The sequence below is a fragment of the Astatotilapia calliptera genome, chromosome 18 (assembly GCF_964374335.1).
Source record: "Astatotilapia calliptera chromosome 18, fAstCal68.1, whole genome shotgun sequence".
NCBI classification, from domain to species: Eukaryota; Metazoa; Chordata; class Actinopteri; order Cichliformes; family Cichlidae; genus Astatotilapia; species Astatotilapia calliptera.
In genome coordinates this window covers 16283174-16303865 of record NC_137439.1, presented here as the reverse complement: position 1 = coordinate 16303865, position 20692 = coordinate 16283174, and the positions used below count along the sequence as shown (strand labels likewise).

General features: G+C 37.9%; 1 protein-coding gene across 1 annotated transcript in view; it reads right to left on the bottom strand.

The window, feature by feature from the left end:
- The window catches only part of pth1r (parathyroid hormone 1 receptor), a 44098-nt gene that overhangs the window by 6777 nt on the left and 16629 nt on the right, over positions 1-20692 (bottom strand). Inside the window, exons 2-6 of the mRNA XM_026150317.2 lie at positions 13736-13838; positions 7693-7800; positions 7389-7510; positions 5240-5334; positions 3322-3505 (exon numbers count right to left, since the gene is read on the bottom strand). Coding sequence (XP_026006102.1) covers positions 3322-3505; positions 5240-5334; positions 7389-7510; positions 7693-7800; positions 13736-13838 — 612 coding nt within the window. The remainder of the gene's footprint in view (positions 1-3321; positions 3506-5239; positions 5335-7388; positions 7511-7692; positions 7801-13735; positions 13839-20692) is intronic.

Sequence of the window (20692 nt, the reverse complement as noted above, 5' to 3'; positions counted from 1 at the left end):
TTTTGCAATACTGTGCATCAGCGCTGAAATGAGCTCCCAAAAAATCCAGATAAGATGAAAAAAACTCAGCAGGACTGCTCCACTGAAGGCTTAGATATTTCTGTTTGCTACAACCTTGTAATAAATAAAATTAATTCACACATTAAGTGCTTTACCCATTTTTTTAAAATATATTTTATTTTTTTATAGTCTCCCATTTAATAATGCTCTAATTTATCTGTGTCTGCAGCTGCAACTTTTGTCTTCATGCATTTTTATGTCATGCACGTTTGACTGACCTCTTGTTGAAAGGTGCAAAACAATATGGCTTATGTTACTCATGTTCAGATTATTCACCACAGGCATGATTATTTTTCAGGCAGGATTCACTCCTGCTGCTTTTCGCCACACCGCTAATTGTTGAGCAACTTTAGAGGCACGAACGAGGTTAAAATCTTGTTAGCTGACCTCCAGCTAGTATAAACATGAATGATATATTGGCAATTTACAACTCTGATAGTGTCAGAAAAATGAAGACTCTCTCACCTGGCATTTCATTAGGTATACCTGTTCAACTGCTTATTATTGCAAATCAGTCAATCACATGACTGCAACTCAATGCATTTAGGCATGGAGATATAGTAAAGATGACCTGCTGAAGGTCAAACTGAGCATCAGAATGGGGAAGAAAGGTGATTTAAGCGACTTTGAATGTGGCATGGTTTTTGGTGGCAGACAGGCTGGTCTGAGTCGTTCAGAAACTGTTGATCTACTGGGGTTTTCCGACAAAACCATCCCTCGGGCCATCCCACATTTTGCTCATGGATCACTGTGTGAGTTTAGGCTCATTACTGTATATGTTGGTTTTTTAGCCAGACTCTTTTTCTGATAAAAAATAACATGTCTTTTTTTTTTTTACGGGTGGGGGGGATGAGAAAATTTCTGAAAAAACAAACAAACTGGGGCGAGTAGTTACAGAGATATGACTCCTTCCCAGACATAACCCATAATAGGGTGCTAACAATCCATTGTACGCATTTGAGCATTAATGGATTGCTGTTAAATTTTGTTGGTCCCCAGAGGGCGTGGATCAATTTCCTCCCACCACCAGCAAGTATACGTTTTCACTTATTAAGAAAGCTTCAGGTCTCAAGCGTCGTGGCCATCTGCCTTTCCCATTATAGGGTTGAGATTCTTGATTACAAAATTTAGCAATTATTAGATTATTAGATGGGTATCAGTGGAATTACAGACAAAAAGAGGTTAGCGTCTACCACGACTGGCTTTGGTAATCTTTTGAATTTTTTTTTTTTTTATCTAGTACCTTCATAAGTTTCCATGTGATCAGTAATTGTCTATTTATTTATTTGTTTGATTATTTTGATCATTTCTAAATATTTAAATAAAATTGAATTGAATAGAACTGAGTTTGTTTATTTTTAACAGGGACAGTGTACATTAATAAACATTGCTGTAATTGTACTAGAGTTAGCAACAGGTTAATATTCATCACCTGCAAACTAACAGCATTTCTGTTAACCTCTGCTGTGTTATGTTTGTACTGTAAATGAACCAAAACATCATCATGCTAGCGAGTTAAGACCAGATGATAAGTCTGGTAAATATGCTGCATGTTAAATATGCAGATTAAAAGCATGCAGACAGCACATACAGAGTCCACTGTGGAGTTTTTTCACAGCATCTGCGCTTCATAGTTACGGTGTTATATGGTCGACCAATGGATTATTATTGCAGCTTTCTGAAATGCGTCTGTTTTATTAAAACATTCAATTAAATAATAATTTAATTAAATGTTTGACTTCTTTTTATCTATATATATTTCTACCACAAATAAAGAGAATGGATGTAGTTCAGTGGCTTAACTCAGTTCTTACGCAATGTCTAATTATCAGTCCCAAGCGCACTAATTCACAAATGTTGTTCCTGTGTTATTCGCAGCCTCTTATTTTCTGTGTCCATCCCAGTGTCTTAATCCATTATCTGTATTTGTGTGGAACAAAGCTTTTGAACCCACTGTTTCAAAGTTCTGAGTGAAAATGTTTTATTTCATGCACAGAATAAAGTTTTGAAACTAAGTGCGTTATCACCATGCAACATACGGGAAGCACATTTTATATGTGAATGATCGGTGTCTCTCATGCCAATTGTATTAATCTTTAAAAGCAATGTGACATAAATGTATCAATAGACTACCAACAAAATTAACCGCAAACACTAAAGTTGGGACTCAAAGCACAGAGTACTGCACACAACTCAAAGGACGAGCGAGTGTTGTGTCTACAATTAACTTGCACTTAGCAAAGAACCAATTTTAAACAGTATCATTAAACCCATAATTTCTTTCCATTTCTTTAGCTGAATATACAAACAAAAAGTACGCACATAACACAGTCTGACAGGAATTTTTGAACCAACAGGTGATTCCCAAAGCTGAAAACTTGACATATTTCAACTGGTTTGCAGTGTGTCAAAAATTCTGCAGCAATATCTTCACAGAGAACAGAACAAGCATCCAAATAGGAATTTTGGAATCTCTTTAAGAAGCCTCGGGGACTATTCATGAAGACTACTTAAAGTTTGAGTAAGAGAGCTCAGACTGAGTTGAGCTTCCATACATCCTTATTAATAAAGTGCAATAAGTTGCTGCACCTAATTCCAATTTTGCTATAAAGAAGAAGGCTTTGCATTATATACACATATTCAGCCTGTGATTTCTGCAGGAGCGTCAGACCTTTTGTGATCGGACTGGTCTGTGGTTCAGACCTTACATTTTCTTTTTCTTAATTAAGAAAATAAGTGGTTGAAAAAGGTTATTTGCTCCATACATAAAATGATGAATTATGCCAGAGTACACACACCTAAGTTCCCTCATTGTGTCACACACAATATTTCACTTACTAAGCAGTTTGAATACAGTATAAGTCACTTTGCAGAGATACAGAGGATGAAAGATATCCCTAAATATATAGTGTAAATTGTTTGTGTATTAAAGCATCCGTGAAAAGTACACAGTCTTTACAAATTTTTTCAGACTTGACTCTGTTCAGGAAAGCCAAGTCCTGGCCTAGTAAAACCTTGGCACGGTGACAAGCAGTACAGTTTATTTGCTGCAGTACTGGAAAAGCAACTGAGACTCCTGCAAAACTTACCTAACACTTCCCATGCGGAAACACAACTCTTCACACCAAGCAACACTAATCAAATTATGTGTACACGTAAAGCAAACAAATCCTGACATTATATTTTTTTGTGAGTACTGCACGTTCACTGACTACGACAACAACTTTATCTGCTGCTTCTGTTTCTATTTGGTTTACTTACAAAATGCGTTTTGTCGGTTTGTGAGGCTTCAGAAATAGACTTGATGTCTTCCACACTGACTCCTTCCATGTCTAATGTCGATCCGGAGTAGAGAACAACGTCTTTTACAAAAATGCTTATAGCTCTTAGCATGTAGGACACAAAGAGGTGCATGTGGATGTAGTTCCTGGTACAGTGTAACCGTCTAAAAAAGAGAGAGAGAAAAAAAAGAGTGGTATGGTCAAATATCAGATATGTGAGAAATTTTTCCTATTTTTCTTTTTTTTAGACAGTTGGTACACCTCAATGTTAAGTTTGTGCTCGACTTTTCACACGCACACAAACAATACGCATCTTAATTAGAGCCAGCTGAATTCCACGCTGACTACAACACATTCTCAAGAATTAGGAGCTTGAAACACACAAATATTAAATCGTTACACTCAAAGTGAGCAGTAAAAACGAAATTGCAAGCATGTGTTGAAAGGGATCCAAATTTGCTTCCACGAAAGCACAAGTTTATCAGTCAAAAATTCTTCATTCTTAACATTTGTAGAAATGTTAACATTTGCAACTGTGAAGTGATTCTGGCACTGTGCTCCAAAGGGAGCTGCAGGATCAATAGCCATAAAGGCTACATTATTGCAGTCAAGACAAAACGTCAATGCTAAAATTTCTTGAATATTTACTAGTGCAAAAAAAAAAAGACATGACAGTTTAAAGTCTAAATTTGTCAACATTTACTTGACGCTGACATTAGATCAGTGTAATTTCTACCCACTGTTTCTTTCTCTAAAGACTCTTTAATGAGCTGAATTCTTTGACGAGCAACCCTCAGAGAGCTATTGATTGAGAAAAACTAATCTAGCGTACATTTCCCCAGTGAAAAATTCTGAACACAAGTGGTAATGCAAAATATCCCCTCTTCTCTCTCCCTGGAAAACATTTATGAACTCTCCTGTCTAAAAGCTGATGTGTTAAAGAGGAGACATGGCTGGAGTGCTCTGAGCACAGAGCCAGAATGTCAGATGGGCCCCTGGGACAACTTATTAAACTCATTTTGCCCGTAGATTTCCTGGTGCCAGTTGGGAGCATTCCTAAAAACCTTCTGACTGCCTGCCTGTACAGTAAGTCACGCCGGTTGGAGCACTGGTAAACAGTTCCTTCCCATTGATTAGTGATAGTCCCTGTGCTCAACTAAATAAGCAAATAATAACAAATCTGCCCTGTGTTAATCAAAATTATTTAAAAAAACAGACATTTTCAGACTGAATTCAACCTTGTTTTAAGGTTTTTTCCTTTTTCATTTAAGAAAGTAGCCCTAAGGTAAGGCTGATACCTCTTATGTTTGTACAGTAGGAGGAGAGCTTTTCAAACACAGCACTTTGCTCTGAATTCACATCCCTTCACTCCCTTGTTTAGATGTTTACATGTGGGAAAAGGTGGATGTTGATTAGGAAATGTAATCTTTGTAAGCTGGGAGGAATAATAAAAAATAAAAACTCAGCATACACACTTTGGTTGTGTGTCAGCGAAATTTGAAATCAGCATGAAAATAACAAAGAACCTAAATGTCAGGCAATGAGGCATGCATTACAGCACGCCTGAAGGCAGGCTCCTCCTCAAAGGCAGTCATATCATAGTCTGTTAAAAGTCAAAGTAAAAGTCAAAGGTAATGCTTGATATAGATTGTGTGCTCCGTGCCGTCGCTGTGACACAACACATATATTGCGATGCACGATTATCCGGTGGAGTCGGGGTGGGGGTGATGGGGGATTCACAGCATGCCATCATGCTGTGAATCATTTGGACTCCCTGTTTTGATCCCTTCTCCAATTGCTCTAACCTTAATTTCTGACCTGATCAAACGCCCTCTCTTTTGGGAACATTTGTAGTTGAAAGTACTGATTGAAAAAGTCCAGCAGCAGCATCGACTCACCGAAAATATCCCAAAATGACCACAGCCACCATGAGCGACCCCAAAGAGACCGAGTACCCAACCGTGTAAATGAGATACAGACGGTGAAAGACGTCCTGTTGGAAAAGGATAATTTGTTAGAATATCAACAGACACATTATCCCCTCCTAATTGCATTGTTTGATCCGCTGTATGTTTTAGTCAGACATGCTAATCCTGTTTGTTGGAAAAATTTATTTAAGGATGTCTCCAAATAACCTGGTTTGTCACTGGAAAGCATCAGTACACTGGGCAGTAGTTTAATCCTCCAGCAGAAGAAGCCTGGCTGCACGTCACCAAGTTAATAAGTGCCAGGACCTCCTTGTGATGTAAGTTGATACTACACTGCTGTTATCATTTAGCATCAGGATCTTGTGCCAGAAAAAAATGTGCGTCTGCAGTATTGCTGTTTGCTTTAGTTCATGCACACATATTTATCATTATCTACTGCAACTGCTCCTCTGTTGGAACATCGATCTGAACATTCGACGTCATACAGATGACAGCGGTATCGTATCGTTTCAGGCCAGAAAAGGGTGACGATCAAAGCATGACAGCTTTCACGGCTTTCTCACAGCCTTTGAATGTTTTCATTTATCAATATTTTTAACAAGTTTTCCATCCTTCTTACAAGAGCTATTTACTGCCAGCACTGACATCTAACACCCCGAGCGATGGTAGAGGAACTCTGCACAGGCACCTGCGATCAAGGTCACATCTAGCTGTCAGTCACACTGGGTTGTAGTAGTTCTTCTTCTTTTAACTGTTTCCACACGATGCTTTGCAGTGTAATGGTGCTGTTGGTGCTCATGGTATTACAGATTATGCAACACATAATCCTCTTTATTAAAGTTAAAGATTTTGTAAGACGCTTAAAATGTGCAACTGTGTCAGGATACACAGCAAAGAAACACTATCAGCTGACAGGTCTGCTATGAAACAATGAAACAAATACAACAACTATAAAGACCTCATTATGATAATTAATTATAACGTCAGGTAAATGACAACAAAGCTCTAACATTAAAACATTAGCTGAGCTAAATATACAACACACTCCACCCTGGGCCTAAGTATGTCAATTTTTATGGTTTGGCCTTAGAGAAGAAAAATAATAATTCTACAGCATAAAATGGTCATAAGAAATTACCTTTCACTGCAATAGCCTCAAATCAATGAAATAGATTGCACTACAGTATGAGGTGCAACTTCATTAACCCTTTCCAAACCATCCTAAAAATTTTGTTAAAACCTTCTCAACTCTTCACTCACTGACTTTTATATTATAGATTTCATGCACACACTTGGAAATAGCATATTATATATTTTTTTATATGTGTGTGTTGTCAGACGTAACTGGCCTACACAGGTCTGGCCTGCCCTGACATATATCCTATCAAACACCTCGAAGAGACCTGTAATAAGGTGGACCCCTGACTAGCATCCAGGTCTCGTCACCTATTAGTGATGCTGTCGAGGTTATATCAAAGATTTGCAGCAAAGTCTTCCCAAAATGGTCGAGGCTGTTGCAAAAGCATAAAAATGTTTGCTAATGCTCCACACTAATGGTTTTCAAAGAAGATGAAAATCTAATCGGTTCTTCCTTAATCCAAGAGAACATTTGTGCAAGATTTGACGATACTGCATTCACAAGAAAGGATGCATAAAAATCATTAAAATCGACGAATGTAGCTGCATGACTCAACTGTGCAACTGCGGGTCTTATTATTGTTAAGTTACTCAACTGAGCCATGTCTGGTGAGTTCTTAGTGGTCTTAGATTTGCGAGGGAATGACTCAGTTCAAGACTAATCTGGCACTGTTTTCACTTTGTATTATAACATAAATTTAGCCAGTTACAGCCATTTTATCACAAAGCGACCACATGAATATCCTTTCATTATCCCCTCATCATCTTCTCAACATTTCAGTAAATACGATCAGACTTTATTTGCATTGCACATTACTAAGAAGGCATGCTGTTAATTTGTTACGCATTTCAAAGGAAGTATAATTGCAGGGTACATTTTTTTCTTAAATACCTTAAGTGAGACAATTTGCTATGGTGCTGCTGTTAATTATTTTGGTGGGAGACAGTGTCAGCATGTAAATGGAAATCAGATGGATCTTACCATTTGATAGCTTGGGTTATATTCGGGGAGGTGTTTTGAACATTCAGTATAATCGGCCCATGTTCTGTTGGCTGCTGCCAGCTGCCATATCCCATTGCTGTCACACTGACGGTGTGCTAATCCTAGAAATCAACAAAAGAAGTCTGTTTTTAATTACAGATTTAAAGCTGCATAATTCAATAAATTGCCAAAGCAGGTTCAGAGAGAGCTCGAGTTATAATTTGCAATGAATTTGCAGAGCGCAGCCTAACTCATTTTAAAATTCAGGGATTTAACTGCTTACTGTATCCAGGGCCAAGCTTACCTTTATGGTTGAAGTCAAAGATATACTCTGGACAGGGAGTGGATATTTTCCCAGGAGGCCCTTCAGGCCAACAAACAATGCCATCCCAATCTGGTGAGCAGAAACCATCTGCAGAGAAAAGAAAAGAAATGAATTAAAACCAAATCCTGTCATGACTATAGCACTGCAGTAATGGTCAGTAGGCATTTCCAAGATCTGCTTGTTTTCAGGGTTTTTGTTTGAATTTTAAAAAGCAGACACACGATACATAAACAGCACTGGAATGGCACTGCAAAAGCAGCCTTGTAATTTCATGTGTGGCATAACTGACCCCCCCCCCCCCTTTTTTTTTTTTATTCATATTTGTTCTACTTGTGGGAAACATGGGTCACCAAAAGAAAACACATGCCTGTCCACTTCCCATCTATTGTCACATAATTAAGACTTGCAACCATGGAATTTCCCGCATGCTGACAACAAGTTGTCCATTGAATCTGGTGTGGTGTGTTCATTAAGGCTTGTTTGTTAGCTGCCGGATATTTCCATAACTGCTCCGTTGTTGATAACACAACAACCATTATAATGTTGTATGGAATTGGTTTTAGCATGGATCTTATTTAAAGACTTCCTGCAACACTAGCTGCATTGTAGTGCCCTAACTGGCAAATTATGGTTAAATAACAGCACTATATTATATAATTCACTTTCAATATGTATCATATGTTTTGAGGGTTTTTTTTAGATGGATCACATTCAATTAATTAACAACATCCAATTTGATTATTCATTTACGTACAGAGTTATGTCTTGCTAGGGTGAATGAAATTTTAGAGAATGGGAAAAATGGTGATAAGATGTAAAACAAATGTCTTATTTGGCCAATCATTATACCCAGTGCAACAATTTTATGTATATTTAAATTAATTTTTTGAAAATGTAAAATATTTATTTTAAAAATTTAGTAATTAAGTTGAAAAAAAAAATTCAAGTTCTCATTACAATTTACAGTCCTCAACATGTTTTAGACCACCACCGACTAAAAGGTTTGTGCCAGTCCTTCCTTAAATTAACAGTATTTATGATTACCAAAATATTGTTTTATGTTCTATAACAGCTAATCCAACAGTACAGCTGTGCTATTTAATCAAAATCACATTTTTAGTGCTAAAGTATAGTTATTCTTAATATACATGAATTTTCAGATTCACTGTTTTTCAAAACAACCATAATAAAACATGTAATTTTGTAATAAATGATTAATTTATGGTTCTCAGAATTCTCTTTTTTTTCCTGTTCAAATTTAGGTAAAATTTGAATTCAGTCATTTTTAGTTTTCAGTTTTGTTTTGTTTTTTGGGGTTTTTTTTTTAATGAGACGTGGTCTAATAAATGTGTTAGGAACTACAATTTTGTATCAGTCTGGACTTAGGTGACCATAGTGGTTTGGGTGATTTCACTTTATTAATAACAATAAATTATATAGTAAAGAATTGACTAATAATAATAATAATAATATAACAACAACAATAATAATAATGATCATGATCATGAAATCCCATATTTGCATTCATTTTTTTACATATAAAAATATCACATGAAAAACAGTTATTGCATATTTCTCTTTGAACAACAGAATTGGTTAATGATAATAATTCTCTCTCTCTCTCTTTTTTTTTTAAATGAGGCTGATTATGAATGCAAATTTTTTTACCAGGAATCATTAAAGCAAAAAAAGTTTTCTCCACATTTTTACAAGATGCATGGTGATCCCGGTGATCACAACAGAAAATTTTGTGTCAAATTATTAGCAAAGACTGTGCTACATTAAACTTTGCCATAATGCATCTGTGCTAAGTTCAGACAAAGAACTTTACGTTCAAAATGGGGGGAAAACCTATGAGTGCACACAGTCCCCTAATTCTCAGCTAAACCGTGGAACGGAGCCTGCTGATAGTGTGAGCGGAGTCCCTTTCACCACAGATTCTTGGCAAAACCTCTCTTATGGCTTGGCATTTATGTTGTATTATTGAAAACATCTGCCCCACTTTGACCACTAATAAGTAGGTAAGCATAGAACTAAAACTCTCCTCTCTTTGCAGTAGATCCATTATTTTCTCATTCCTGTAATCAAACTTACAAAGAAACATCTGACAAAATGACGACTTGCTTTTAACTGCTTGTCACTGGGAGCACAAAATTAAAGAGTAGACTGAGTGGAGCTGACTGATTCTTGCAGATGCATGGTGGGAAAAAAATGCGTTTAGTTTTGAAAATCACGCTGACCACACATCCTGGGAGTAAAAGTAGAATTGCTGCTTGCTTTTGCCATAGGTTTTACTACCATAGGACCACCTACTAACAGGCTTAAATTAAACACACAAACACACAGACACACACACACATACAATTTCCTGTAAATTTTTTGACCACAATTTAAATATAAACGTGCCTACGGGGGGAATTTGGTATTTGTGATGTCACTGGGGTTTGAAGAATGTTTTTTTCTCCCCCAACTCATGTGATTCTGACCTGCAGATGTCAAAACACTCACTGCATGCAGTTCCTCCTGATACATGCAGCCTTTTATAATGATTCCCCAAGTTATTCTACACCCAGACCACAAGCTTGAAGGTTGAGCTATTTTCACACTGCAAGGTCTGGGGATTTGAACCCACATCCCTCCACTGTCCTCCCCAGGCAAACCTCACTGCATCCCTCAAAGAAAACCTTGTCCCAGGCATCAAATGGTGAATTTTACACATTTGAAGCCCAAATGAAGCACAACGGCTTTTCCTTTCAAGCAGCACTCAAAGCTTTCTTAATTAACACATAATTTTGGATAGTTTTTCTACACTTTCTGCATTTTACTCTGCTGCCATTTGAAGCCGTCGTAATTCCTAATCTCCAATAATAGTTCAAAAAGCCACAGGATTACAGTTAAAGAGCCAGAAAAAAAATCCTGGGAGATTAGGCAAAACAATTACAGATATAAATCTAAAGCTAGTAGTTGGTGCAATCAGTTTATCTCAACCCATGGTTTGAAGTTCACGCCACAATGCAAAAAGGAAGGAAAATGTCTCTTAAAAAGTGATTTCTGCTGAAATCTTGATGACTTTTTCAAGGAAAATACTGACATCCTTCATCAGAAAGCGCAAGTTCGGTTTTCTTTGAACTTAATGGCAAAATCTTGACAATATCTATAATTTTACTCAACATCACAGCAAACCCACTACCCAGATTTTAAATGACTTCCACACTGCATAATTACAAACAGCCAGATGTGGCTCTGGAGTTCAAATCAAATCGAAATGAAGGTTAAAGCAATTCATCTGGCATTACAGGGAAAAAGAAAATCTCAAAACAAGTACATGCAAGGAGCACATATGTGCTTCTCAAGCCGTTAGTCTCCACCACACTGGGGGACTTAACTGAGGACTCTACTCTATATTAAGGTAATAGGGTTATTCTAATTTCTTCATCTGTAATGTGATTGAACAGACATGTGCAACCTTCCAAAAGAGGTCAGCAAAAAACCACTACATGCAGGATGAGTCACATTCGGCACACCAGCATCATCAGGTATGCAGGTCAGCTCTCTTGTGCTGATGTACCCCCTAAACAGCACCTCAAGCATTTCACAGAATCCCAGTCAGGCATTCCCGACGGGCTTGTTAGAGTCCAGATTGAGCGCCAAAGTCTCCCCTAATGTGCAGACACAGGAACATGCGAGTGCAATAAGGCCGTGGTTATCAACTATTTATACCAGATTAAAATATAAATGTACATATAGTCCCATATGTCTAGTCAAGATAGTGCAAAATGTTAGGTTTTATCCCATTGTTCGTACTGAACATAGCATGCGCTCGGAGGTGCATGCGGACATGTGACACCAACCTTTCCTGTCACTACAACATGTCAGGATAGATTCTCGTCTGCGAGATCTCTGATGTTTCACTGATTGCTCTCCTCTGCATTGGCGCCTATAGCCATCTTGTTAAGCGTGCTGTAAGAGCTGGAACATAAACCCTAAGCAAACAAAATCTGCTGCTCGGCCCTCTGCAATTCTCAAAAGTAGCAATTCTGACTTTTTTTTTTAATCTAATTTGAGCTAGTGGATATTTATCAAAACCATGAAAAGTTGGGACATACCACGTGGGTAATGTAACTACAGGGAACAGTCAACAATAGCTTTTGTGTTCTGAGCCAGGAAGTAAACGTTTTTAATTATGTGTTTCATTTACAAGGAGTATCGTTTGGAGGGCAAAGAATTTCATGTGACCACAATGCACTGGGGTTAAAGAGAAAATAATATGATTGGTTTGGCTGTGGAATTCCTCTCCAATCAACTGGGAGAATGACAGCAACCACATGACGATACAGTGTGCTGGGGTCTGCAGGAAAATGGCATTCTTCAGATAGCCATAAATATTGAAAAACACCCCAGGACCAGGTTTGCCTTCGAGCTCAGCCTTCGGAAAGCCACAGAGAAGACAAAGGAAACAAAGCTGAGGTTTTAAATGTAACCATCAACTTACAGTTCACAAAAAATGTCTTGCAACTGCTCCAAGAATGGGCCGTGATTTTAACATATCAGCGAAATACAGGCAAAACGGTCCCTTTAATTTAAATATTTACTTATTATGGTGAAGTATGAACATCATCAGTTGATTAGTTTAAGCTCTTATAATCAACAGTCACTCTCAAACAAGTCACCAATCAACATGGCGTCTCGATGGACTCTTTACTTTCAAGCTTGTGTTCATCATGTTGCTGGTTATGCAGTTTACTTCCACAGTTCTTGGTAAACTTCACTGTTGATTGGTTTCTCCCTCCATACACAGCCTTCTCTCGGTACACCTCCCGTGTCTGATGGCATCCTCCGCCTCATACATTATATTTCAGCTCGGCAGCCATGTGCAGCCTCTGGGGGATTTACTGCACTCCACATTGAACCTCTAGCTTCAGCTAGAATTCACTGGGGAGCTTCCTCACAAGCGGAAAGCCCCAAACTATTTTTAAGTGATAACGCCTTTGACAAATGTGCCTGTGACAGAAATCTTTTAACTAAAAAACCTTTAACAGGTAGTGGAACATCACACTATTGGAAACCAATAATAAAAGGCAAATAAAGCGGCACCTTCCAAACGCATGATCCCATTTCAATTTCACGCATTCTGCTTGATTAGTTTCCTCCAGTTTTTAGCTATTAGTTATCTTGTAATAATAATCTGTAGCTAAACAAGACATGTTATTCGATATACAGAAGCTATTAGGGACGACTTATGGATTTGTATCTGTTATCTCTCTAACACACCCCTTTTACTGGGTGATTTGCATGACAAACATTGAATCTGTGATCCCTTTGTTACTCTGCTTTGGAATGAGGAGAATCACAATCCTGCTAACAGAGTAAACAATGAACCAAAAGCAAACAATGTCCTGTGCATGCGCTAAATGTTAATCAAATCTGCACTATCATGCACACGCACACCTGGAGGCAATGTTCCTATTTTAAACCACAGCACACCTTGATAAGTGCGTACATGTCCCACACCCCACCCCTCACACCCCACTTTCACCACTTTCCCCAGTCTAAAAAATGGAAGGGGCTGGGGTCAGGTGTGCAGATATGCCATTTAACCTAGTTTTTGTTTTTTGTTGTTTTTTACAGATTTCAGCTTTTGCAAGAGAAGCGGTGCACATCCATTTCAAGCCCCAGGTTAAAAATGAGTCTCCAGCTAAAAGACATCCTACAGGCGATTTAAGGTTTAATTCTGGATTTAGGGATCTGTGATTTTTTTTTCACATGACTGCACTCAATCCACAGCTGTAGCACACAATGGAATATGTGAACAAATATTAAAGAGCCATGCTGGTTTATACAGATATTCCTCCGGCCCCCTGATGATGAATCCTACTTAAATCTCCTATGTGGCTGTTGACCATTTTGCCATGAAATTCAATACTGAAAGTTCAAGTCCCCCTGAAGAATAACAGTATTGTCATTACAGACTCACAAAGCCACTCATACGGCTAAAGACTGACAGATTTGTTTCTGTACTCACCAGGAATCCTCTGCTTTGCCTTGATGATGGCCTCACATTTTTGCTTGGCTCTGTACAAAAACTCTAACTGTTCCTCTTTTGTCAGCACATCATCGGTGTAAACCTGCAAATCAGGGGGAAAGCCTCAGAGTTAACGGAAGGATATGGAAGTGGAAACAGGAATAGTGTGAAAAATAGATACTTTCAAAGAAAATTTCCAACACAAAACATCTATTACAACTCAGCTACATGGCAGTTAAAATGACAAGAACAACATAAAAGTGTAAATATTTCGCTGCAGATGTAGACTCTCCTCTGGATCTGAAATGAGCATGAAAATCAGTTCAGACTTAGACATTAATTTCTCTTTACAGCTGCTTCAAAACTGTCAAACTGTCTGGAACCCTGCTCCTGGTGCTGTGGAGAAAAAAATTAAATCCAGTTTCCTACCTCCAAAATTCACCAGATATGAGTGACAGTAATACAGTGGATAAATATTAGAAAGTCCCGTACTTTGACCACATCAGTGGATTCATTGAAGAGTTCTATCAGTCTTACTGTGATAAAATGAAAGCTAAACTTCCCTGACTCAACAGCATCAGTTTCACTCGCAGCATGCAGGCTTATTCCAGCGGTAAACTGATCGACATGAGGAAAATTTTAACACTGACAAAAATTACATTTTATTCCATGCAGTTTGTTTTTTTTTACCCCTTATATATTTTCAGCTTCTGAACGTTTTATATGAGGGTGACGTGGTAACGCAGGTGTGGTTTTCCAGTCAGGGAAACTTTTTCCATTCTAATAGGTCACACTGACTGACTTGCTGTTTGCCTGTGGATCACTTTCGGGCATTGACAAATGTGACTGTACTGAAAACGACAACATTCATTTTTAACAGAGCATGACAAGAAGAGTTGAAATGAAAAAACAGGCCGCCTAAACTAAAGGCTAGATCGCCAGGATATTTAATGCTGTCATGTAGGCAATATCATTGTTCTCTGAGCCACACTGCAGCAAAACTATAAGACGCACACCATGAGACATAAACTAAGACGTATGCCGTACAGAGCGCCTGGAGGTGCGGCTAAAAAAACCCCACACACACACAGTCTTGTTTTTTTGGTCCAGTGATCCAGAGCAAATAGTGCAAATTAAAGACAGACGTTTACTCAGAGCAGCTGACTGCCTGGCTGCAGTTGCATCTGTCAGTTTCAGACACAAATTACATGTCTGGATGTGAAGAAATCAAATTTTGCTTCTATGAAAGCAAGAAGCAGAACACTTCAAATAGTAACGAGTAATTGTTTTACTGATGAGCAAGAGACAGCAGGGAGAACAAGGTAAATCTATGCATAAACAATTCACCTTTCTAAACATTTATCACAGTCATTTTGGATCTAGAATATATATTTTTTAAACGTGACACAATGGAATATATAACCATGGACAGATAGCTGCAGGTACAAAGTAAAGGCGGTGTGGAGACTTGCTTGTCGAATCTCATTGTGATATAATGATCATGCCTGATTCTATCTCTAAATATAAGTAATATAATTGATTTTCTCTTGTTGCCCTGAAAAATCTTATTTTAGTCTCTACAATATTTGTTAATTTGTTCAGACAGATGTTAACTAAATAATTTGTGTACCTTATTTTTAAGGTATGCTTGTTATATCTAATCAGTCAATCACATGCAATTCATGTGATTGACTGATTAGATATAACATTATCAATTGAGCATGAGAATGTGAAAGAAAGGTGATTTCAGTGAATTTGAATGTGCCAGATGGGCTGGCCTGGTTATTTCAGAACCTGCTGATCTCCACAGAAAATATCCAATGTTGATGTCAGAGATCAGAGGAGAATGGCCAGACTACTTTGAGCTGATAGAAGACAGCAGCAATTCAAATGACTACTTGTTACAAACAAGGTATGCAGAAGAGCATCTTCGAATGCACAACATGTTAAAGCTTGAAGCAGATGGATACAGCACCAGAAGACTGCACTGGGTACAGCTCCTGTCAGCTAACAACAGGATACCGAGGCCATAATTCACACTGGCTCAACAAAATTGGACAACAGAAGATTGGAAAAACATTACCTGGTCTGATGTGCCACATGAAACAACATGAAAGCTGATGTTTGCATTCTAATATTTGTGTTCAAGCCTCTAGCTATAGATAAAACATCTTATGAAAAATAAGTTTTAGTAATAAGACTTTTACTCTTATACTCTTTTTTGTGAGTATAGAAATACTGGAAGTGAGCTTACTCATTCTGCAACAGTATTTTATATTGTATTCTTCTTATTTATAATTTAGTACAGCCAATTGCCGTGGTGTTTATTTAAAGTATATGAAATGCTGAAATTTTACAGCAGTAACAGCAGTATAAATGTTGAGAACCAACCATAAAAAGGACAGTACCGAAACACTGCAGTACTGAAATAAATTACAAGAATTTTACACTGGTTCCCGAGTACAACATTTAAGAGAATGTACTTATTTACTATAACAGTTACTATAGTAGATGTACAGTCTACTAAGAAGTATTTATATTTTTGCAGTTGGCAATACAGCTCCGTATAGGAACCAACTGTTGTATAACCTTTTTCAAGACTTTTTCAGCCGTCTCTTGTGCCTGTTCATAATGAGAAATATAATAAATGAGTACAGATAGGAACAAAGACATGTATACTTTGTTTCTAACAGAAGTACGCAACTTCACGAGGTTTAAATTTAACTGTAAATACCAAGCCGTTGTGGGTTTGCTCCATACAAACCCACAATACCTCAATCCATCAATATTTTCACTACTTTCAGCCCTGAAATAAGGATGTCCAGTCTGAGAACTGAATAAGGTTACAGAATGAAGACGTTTATGGCTTTGCACAGTAAACAACCACAGATGGAATAACATTTTACCGCAGGCGAACAAGGATAGATACTACCTGTTTACTGTACTAACTAAGCCAATATAGAATATTCCACTGACAGCTTCTGAGACGTTCACACTATTTTCATCTGAAAAGCTGCCTAGTCTTACTTTAGGTAATGACCAATAGGTAATCAGAAACAGTGGATGTGGAAGTTATTCTGGTAAGAATAACACCACTATCATTACTCTTTCTATTTGCGGACAGGTGACAAATTAAAGGAAAAACACTGAACGTCTAACCTCTACATTAAGGGGACTGTTATGCTGCAGAAGGCGTTATCACGATCAGCTTTATCTTGAGATCATATATTTCTTTTCCGATACGAGCGATCACTTCCTGCATAGTTATTAAGGTGCAATAACATGCACCAGGTTTTAAGGTAGTTATAGCCTTATGAGAGAATTTGTACTGGCAGATAATTTTCCTCATCACCACCGTAAAACACCAAATGAGGGCTCTTTGGGGAGAATAAGATTTGGAGAATAAGTGACAAGGCTAGCTGAAGCTGCATAATGTATTTTCACCATTTAAATAATTGCATGCATTATGCTGATATATGTTGAATTTTTCCACACACTTCAAATCAGTGTGAAATATTGCAATTTCTCTAAGTTATTTCTGCCATTTGAGTGAGACTGCTGTTCCAGCACATTAAGAACAAACATCCCAGCCTTTATAGTGGTGTTTAAGCCCCTGTGAAACAGTAAACCAAAATGAGGCATGGAGTTTCAGCTTTCTGTCTTAAAAACCAGACTCCTGCATCCAGGGATATAGAGGAGTATCATTTACCATTTCAAGAGGAGAATCTTGGGTAATATGTATGCCCCGTGATTATTTCTGAAAACTATTCCTCCTCCACTGGCCAGAGTCCAAACCTCCAAAGTAAACACACCTCTCACAGGGAGAAACGTGGACATTCTTATTTACTGCATTGCATTCAAAACACAGTATTCTTTTTGTGAAATGCTTTTGAGTTTGTGCCAAAATGAGAATTAGAAAAATACACAACATATAAATATGTGTGTTTTCATCACCGGTCGCTAGAATACAAACTCCACTTGGATAAACCACAAGTTTCTATTTGTCTTTGCAAACTGCAGCTTGATGACTTAAACTGCAGCCCTCTGCAAGAATATAAGACCAATATTGAGAGAACTGTATTTAGGGTGCTCAGTCAAGAGAGCGTTTAACCGCTAGGATGAAATGCTAACATTATACAGTGTGGGAGTGAAGGCACATTTACAGTTTAGTTTTAGTTTTCTATTTTCAGCATTTGGTCATTAATGCAAGTTGTATTTATCTGTCAGAGATTGATTTGTCTGGCATGACAGTTAAATATTTTCAGTGTCCATTTGTTGATTTTCAAATAGTTTGCACCAAAGGTTAAAAAAAATTCTAATAAACTGTCCATCAGAAATGTGTCATATGGCTAGACGCCATGCATACATTGAGTGGAGACACTGGGTTTCCACTGCATTACCAACAGCCTTCATTGCGGACTGCTTTGCGCTTTTTATTTCTTCTTCTTTCTTTTTTTGAAGAAAGTTGTGGCTAACCAAAGTCATTTCCTGTAATGTCCTACACGGAATCAGAGAGTCAAATGGTGGAGCTTGTGAGGTAGACTTTCATTAGAAAAAACAAAACAAAAACTCGAGTATCCAAAAAGTTTAAATGAACCACAAAAACCACTGGATTCAGTGGAGTATAATTATCTGCAGTGAGTCAACAGTGTATTTGGATTCAAAATAAAGCTCAGTGATCTCATTAGTACTATCTCAGACCATGAAAAAGTTCTATCAAAAACACAACATAAAGCGAGTTCCAATCATGACGGCAAAGACGCAAGCATTTTTGAGCAAAACACTACAGCTTCGAAGTGGCTTGAACTTTGTACTGATCTCCCAGAAAGTTGAATGTAGGGACAATTCCTTTGCCAAAATTAATATACTTTATCCTCAAGCTAAACTCAGTGGGCAATAAAAAATGCATCCCAACAGCTTTGATTACTTTCAGAAGTTTGTTAAAACTGAATTGTTGAAATCCTGTCTATACACGAGCCCCATCTATGCATTTTGGCTTTTTACATGCATGTAGAAGGTGTTGTAGGTCTCTGAAAAACTTCTTCCATAGTTAAAGATGTTCCGGTGCTCCATTTCAGCATTTACACTTGAACTAGACACTGCAGATTTTAGCTTTCAGTATCGAAGGTGTGCATTTTTATCTTCTTTTTCAACATCAGACTGTCCCCGTGTTATTGTTTAAAAGGCTTATGAAAAGCCAACATTTCTGTGGAGTTGGGGTTATATCCAGTTTACGCTAATAAGACATCAGTCGAAGAGAAAGGATTATTAATGATCTGCAAGAAATTATCATTGGCCAGAATGTTTGTTTTTTACTTTTTTTTAGCAATAAACAAAAAATAAATCCACAAGACCAAAAGTTCCAAAGCAACCACTCAATGCATGGAGGTAAACAGACACTACATAAACTAGCTATGAGCTTTTTTTTTTCAAATCAAGAAGAGTTTTTGATTTAATATAAATGAATGTTTATAAATATATGTTAGGTGAAGCTGGCTCAAAATTCAGTCTGCACAATTGTTAAATATATATATTTTTGTGAGTAATTTCTTTGGTGAAGGTAAGTAAAAATGCATCAACATCTTAGCTATTCCTAGAACTGTACTCTACTGCACAGCTGCCTCTGATGTGCCTGGAATCTGCTGGAGCCACTCTTCCAGCTTGGGTGTTATTGGTCTTATTGCTCCTATCATTGTGGGGCCACTTTGGTCTTTACCTTTCACATCTGCTCCAGTTGTTCCTTCAGCCCCTGTTACTTCCCTGTTTTTTGTGCTTTTCTAGCCACTAGTCAGATTACTTGATGTCAACCCCTTCTTCAATCAGTCCATGATATATCCAATGCAGTGGCTTGGTATTCCATGATAGTTTCTCATCACTGTTGTGTCTTCAGATATCTGAGGAAATCTTAGAGCAGCTTATCCCTGGGGTCATCTTTCTAAAGCATTCATTGATTTTTCATCTTTCTTCCTGGATTCTGGCTCTGCTCTCCTACTTTCTGTTGGCTGTAAAGCCTCCGCGTGTTGGACTTTGGGTAAAAAGCACCATATGTTGTAAGGAGTTTTTATATCTTGACATCAGTGGCATTTATGTTCTCCTGTGGCCAGCTTATTATTCCAGTTGAGTAACAGTCTGATGAGTGGTAGGTCATATGTATTGATAGTTCAGCTCTTATTCCTACTGCTACCTTCTCAGGATCTATCTTACCTACTGAGATATTTGACTGGGGTTGATCTTCATGGATCTTTATTGCGGACCCTGTTGGCTTATAGGATACCCATGTATTTGTAGCTGTCCTGTATATCTGCTATTATACCTTCTGATATCTTAACCCCTTCAGCCTTGATCACGATACCTCTCTTTGCAATTTTCCAGCCACACCTATCCAGCCAAATGGCCTCAAATGTTGTCTTCCACTGAGTTCCTGATTGATGTTATGAACACACTTTACCTTGTATAGTGCCAAATACTCCACTATCAACGTGTGGGGCATTGAGTCGTAGGTTTTCTTGTAGTCCAACCAGACAGTGCTGAGATTAGTCTTCCTGGTCTTACAGCCCTGGTGTAGTGCTCTATTAACCAGCAGTTGGTGTTTTGGCCTTCTGGTATTATTTTCAATGCCTTCTGAGCTGTGCTTATATGTTAACTCATGTCAAGCCTACTCAGCTTGGTTGCTATGATGCCTTAGAGGAGCTTCCATGTTTTAGAGAGAGAGCTAGTTGGCATGGTAGTTTCATGGTGTCATAAACTTGCAGGGATCTTTCATGATTGTGTTAGCAAGTCAAGATGAGTACCTGCTACTAGCAGCCTGCTTCTTTGTGTTGCCAGGTGTTTGTTGATGAAGTACCACTTCTTCAGCCAGTTGGTGTGGATATCAGATCCTGGTGCTATCAGCATTTCATTCTTGAGACACCTTATAAGATTTTTGCCTTTGTGTTGTTAACTGGTTCTTTTTCTGGG